General features: G+C 47.8%; 1 protein-coding gene across 1 annotated transcript; it reads left to right on the top strand.

The window, feature by feature from the left end:
- The first annotated feature begins 407 nt into the window (after nucleotides 1-407).
- LOC135824479 (uncharacterized) lies at nucleotides 408-5079 on the top strand. Its single transcript, XM_065337214.1, has 2 exons — nucleotides 408-793; nucleotides 3271-5079. Exons 1-2 carry the CDS (start codon nucleotides 653-655, stop codon nucleotides 4510-4512), a joined length of 1383 nt encoding a protein of 460 aa, XP_065193286.1. The 5' UTR covers nucleotides 408-652; the 3' UTR covers nucleotides 4513-5079.
- Nucleotides 5080-5535: the final 456 nt, after the last annotated feature.

The following is a 5535-nucleotide window of genomic DNA, read 5'->3' as shown; positions in this document are numbered from 1 at the left end:
TGCTTTTTGCAGGTGTATGCATGAAACTACGCCTCAGGAGTTCACTAGTGCCTAGGGGCGTTGGTGATCTACAGATGTGCAGATACCAATAATTATTATTGTTGCTGTTGGACGGCGAGCCACGGAAACGCTGTTCACATTCTATCCGTCGTGGCAGCTGCATGCTTGTTCGCTGACGTTGACGATGGTAAACCAATACGCCACCTTTGTCTTGCAGCCGTCCATGCCTGATCGTCGTCTTTCGGCGGTATTATCGCGTTGAGAATAAGCAGATTTTAAAGAGTAGGTAACAGTATCTGTTCGTGTTGTTCTTGTTGTGTTATCTGTAGCAATGCGATACGAACTAGCGCGATGTCGATGAATCTCCCGTTTGTTTCCCACGATACCTTGCTTCGGGTTGTATTTAGCTCTGGAAGTGCAAAGCGCGACCAAACGGTGCAGACGATTGCCTTGTTTGATGCCGCCAGTGCCCCGTGGTGGTCTTTTACGTATCAAGGTTAGCAGACGCTCGCCGAAGTGCACTTCTGTGTGACCTGAGAATGTGTTCAGCCCGATTTCAAAACTACACACGCCTGAATTCGAACCCATCTTCAGTTTCACCGCCGTTCTGTATAAGTAGAATGTGGGAGCACAGCGGCGCATCACAATTTGAATGAACGGGTCGCACAGTGGATGGGGAAGAAAGTTACCCATCTGGAGAAATACCTTTCCTAGGCTGCAAAGGATCAAGAAATCAACGAGCATTCCCGTATCAATAAGTTGGTGTCTGCAAGACGAACGCGTTGACAAAGAGGTGAGTCACTGATCGTTAAAGAATTGTCAAGTTTAATCAAACCGATAGTGAAACGTCTTGGCAATGCAAATTGTTATTATCAACCTCGTGACAATCAACCTAGGATAATTATAACAATCAGTGGCGAATAGCGACACTATCTTCAGGTCAACTAATCAATTGATTTTATACTTTCAACGACAACGCTTCGGTTGGATATGAAGCCATTGAATTGTATGTTGAAACCTCGCAAAAGTTCGAAATGCTGTGCACCCAGTTACATAGGTAATTCAAATTAGCTAACAGCCAGGTCCTGTCATTCCAGAAACCCGTCTCAAACTGTGCTAAATGTACTACTCAATGTGATGTGAAATACATCTCCCACAGCCATAATCACACCTTCCAACAATGATTATAGCATATCAACGGTCATCCTAGACAACTGAGTGTACATCATAAAAAATATTGTCATACTTTCCACTATTGAAAGATATTCTGCAATGTTGGAGAACTATCAAAGTCGGCGACAGTGCTTGAGAGATTGGTCTATGTAGTATGGACATTTAGTCCATCGCGACTAGGACAGTACGTCGAGTATTCACATTTCTTCCCTTCTTTTGTAAACAGCAATTGACTAAGATCTATCTTAGCCCCCGTTTGAAAGTACACCATGGACCGTCAAGAGCAGAGCCAGTTGAAGGAGCCTCGCCTCGGCGAACGTCCGAGGATGTACCACGATCCTGATCTGCACTTAGAATGTTCTATTTGTGGAGCGCACAAGCCGGAGGATGACCATACTGCCAGGGCGCAGCAACAATGCACAATTCCAATTCTACGCCTGGAGTGTGCAAGCTGCGTGGAAGACGAACTTGAACGGAACCGCCGGGTATTCGCAAAAAAAGAAAGAAATGCGTCATCCCTGTGAGGATAGTCAGTGAAATTCCTCATCGTAGCCGTTTGCATGGCATCAGTCCTGTCTTCGAAGTGTGTCCTTCGTCTCAGCATCATACCATCTGGTCACCCTGTAAGAAGACCTTAGGGTCTGTCGCGAATGCCCAAGTGAAGTAATAAAATACAATGCAAAATTACAGTCAGTACAATACGGTTTCCATTTCATTTCCGGACTTCACCTCTCGTCGTACTCGACTGTCTCGAGCTTCGCCTAGTTATCCTAAGTGTTTTTTGCAATGCAGTGTACGTACGCGTACTTCCTAAGCTGGTTGTCTTTCTCAGAAAGAAACTCAGTGCAGCTGTATAGGCGGTGATTTGCATACAATAATGTACATGTACGTGTTTTGATAGAAAGGGGCCTTTTGACTGATTGCGTCTGCATGTGCTTAAAAAGTAGAAGGGTGCTTGCAAAAAGCGTGGCGAGTACTTCGTATTGATTGTCAACAAAAATGCTTGTCTTGATTCCCACTCTATATCACCTACACAGCAACAAACGTTTCCATCAGTTTGATAAGACTTACTGCGAACTTAGTTGGTTTGGTTTGATTCAATACTGTAAACCGTGAAATTATTGCGATGGTCTAATTTCTGCGAAATTCACGACCGCGTGGAAATCGCGAAATTTAGACAGCGCGAAAAGGAGATCAATGAAAGGTTTAGCAAGAATGCCATTCTGCAATCGCAAAATTAAAACCTCACAAACCTGTCCGGATTCTGAAAACGCGAACTAAAAACGCCGCGAAAATTTCACGCTTTACAGTATCCAAACACATGTAGATGCCCACAGGCACACCAGTCTGCAAGCGGTCTAGTCTGGGTTACCGGAATCACAGAGAAAGGAATGAAATAAAGTCATCCGAATTGTCACGTATTGACCAACTCCACGGTGCCTACATGTACGTACGGAAGGCAGACCAACAGAGACCAAAACGCTGTCTCGTTACTCCGTTACCCTCATGTAGACAAAGAACTTTATTGAAAATCCATCAGAACGTGATAGGAAAGATGTCGATTGTGAAATGCTCAGATCAGAAAAATCCAAAGTCAACGCAGGCAGTTATTAGTACAGTGGTCACCACTATCAAAGCAGATCAATATGTTGCCATAGCGCAACTTCCTACATTTGCATTGTAGATGTGCATAAAGAGTCAGATTAAAGCTAAAACTACTTAGGGAGCAAGGGTCCTGAGCTTGCCGCTTATTCTTCTTGGAAGTGAGTTCACCCGATCAATCACGTGACAAGAGAATCCGGCCCGCACACACACGCTCACACACGTACAAGTGTATTGTACACTCAAGTATCCATAATAATTGTTATGCACACGTCTTTTGCAGAGCGTTGGCTCTCTGTGTGCTGGCCATGAAAACTCTTCATGATAAATGTGGCCACGTTGAGCATAATACGTGTGCGTGTGTGTGTGTGTGTTTGCGCGCCGGTGTGCGTGCGCGCGTGTGTGTGCGTGCGCGTCTGCATGCATTATGTGTGTGCACGTTTTCCGCGTATATGTTGGACGGTGACTGGCGTGCGTTTGCCTGTGCTCATCAAGATTGGACGTGCCGTGGGCGCTCGTTCCACAATGTATTACTCGACTGCCATGTTATCCTCACTGGTTGCCTTCATGGTGCTGTTGCTGACGTTTTCTCGTTCTGTGACTGCTGACAGCGCAGGCGAATTGAGAGATCTCTTTAAGGAAAACAAAGAGGCGCTCGGGTTATACCGTCAGTATTTGCTAGTGAAAGGCGGCATTCTGCCACCGTCTAGCCTTCCCTCGCACACTGCCAGTTCAGCGGATATCGCAATTCCACTGACCTTCCGTGTCCAGTACGGGTCGGTGGCCAGCTACCGAAGGCTAGCTCATTCCCTACTAAGCGTGCAACGGCTTGTGTCTACGATGTGCTGCAGCATGGCCAACTCGTTTCCCCTGCTCGGCCAGCCCTGCTGCGCCGGCAGCCACGTGGCGAGCGGAGCTTATGAAACCCTCCTTGCCACTCTCACGGAGGTAGAGGCACAGTTTCCTTTGCGGTCGGCGACTGCGAATTCCCGGCGCAGCCAAGCCAATGCTATGCCGCTTCGTGGTACGCCCCAGAGCAGCAGTAGACCGTCGTTCCCGGTGTGGCCCGGCCCACCGGCGGACCTAATGCGACAAATACGGACGTTTAACAGAGCAAGATCCGCTCGATCCGCCACCGAGCCATCGTCGCAATCCACTCCTACTAGAAGCGGACGGGCGGGCAATGCAGTAGATGTGGCATCTCTTCAGACTGTGCTGTGTGAAATGCGAGCTGCTGATGCTTCATTCTACGCGAGCAGTGACGTGATGGGCACGGTATTCTCCAGAGTGATCCGGGCTGCTGATCGAGCCATTCGTCTATATCGGCGACTGCAGGATGGAATGAACATCGGCAATCTCTCCCAGTCGACTGCAACCGCGACAAATGACGTCACATGCCCTGATATGTCTGGCCGGCCCATCTGCGCGAACATCACGCAATTTGGTAATTCTGACGAGTCGAAGGGGGTTGCCTGCCGCCCTCTGCCCGCCCTTTCCGCTCTGCTGGATACACCGCTGGGCACTGATCACGTGATGGGGAGTCGACTGGATGTGCACGTTATACGCCTGGCGGTCGTCCTCGTGTTTGCCGGGAAGTCCAACTTCCTGCTGGGTCAGTGGTTCATGCCAAGGCATGTACCGTTCCAATACCGCTTGGCCATATTACGTGCTGAGTACACGGCACGCCGCCTGCTACTTCAGTCCACTGCCTTGTTAATCCCTGTAAACGAGCAGTGACGGCTGAAATGCTTCGCTGCGCGCACACGCCATTAGCACGCACATATGCCGTGAACCTTCATTATCAAATACATCCCCTATGTTTTGTCCTTTTCCTCGTTTCATTTTGTTCTCCACCTGTTTTCCAGTAGGGCTGTGCCAATAGTAAAAAATGTACTCCTTCCCTACTTCCACGCCTCCATTCTGTCATACATGTACTTCCGTACATTCATACATCCAAACTTTTCACACTTACATACTTTCCACACTTTCAATACTTCGCGTTATTTTCCATAATACTTTCCCAATCATTTCCGATCGTTTCCATACCTTTTCACACTTCTCCGACGGAACAGGGTGGAACGTAGGCCGGCTACGAATTTCTACCCGATCTCCCTTTGGGGCGTTCATTGAGATATTATGAAGCCGACACCTCTGGTCGGCAGAGCTTAATATTATTAATGGGCCCCACCACCACTCTACTGCATTCATTTCAGTGTGTGGAGATGCCTGGATTGTGTAGAAGAAAAGATTGTGTATTCGACAGAATGATGTCACCTCAAACTTCATTCACGTTTCACTGGAAAATTGCCCGATTCTTTTTGTCTTGTTTGAAATGGAATTTCATGCATACCGTAATTCCGAGGATATAAGCCCACGGGACAATATCCCGATATACTAGTAAGCCCGCGGGACAATATCCGGATATAAGCCCACGGGCCAATATCCGGATATAAGCCCACGGGACAATATCCGGATATAAGCCCACGGGACAAAATCCGGATATAAGCCCACGGGCCAATATCTGGATATAAGCCCACGAGCCAATATCCGGATATAAGCCCACGGGCCAATATCCGGATATAAGCCCATGGGACAATTTCCGGATATAAACCCACGGAACAATATCCGTATATACGCCCACGGGACAATATCCGGATATAAGCCCACGGGCCAATATCCGGATATAAGTCCACGGGACAATATCAGGATATAAGCCCTCTATCATGCATGGTACAGCCGTTCAGTGCAGTTTATCAGTAG

This window comes from Sycon ciliatum, chromosome 9 (assembly GCF_964019385.1).
Source record: "Sycon ciliatum chromosome 9, ocSycCili1.1, whole genome shotgun sequence".
Lineage (NCBI taxonomy): Eukaryota > Metazoa > Porifera > Calcarea > Leucosolenida > Sycettidae > Sycon > Sycon ciliatum.
This window is presented reverse-complemented; position numbering and strand designations above follow the sequence as displayed.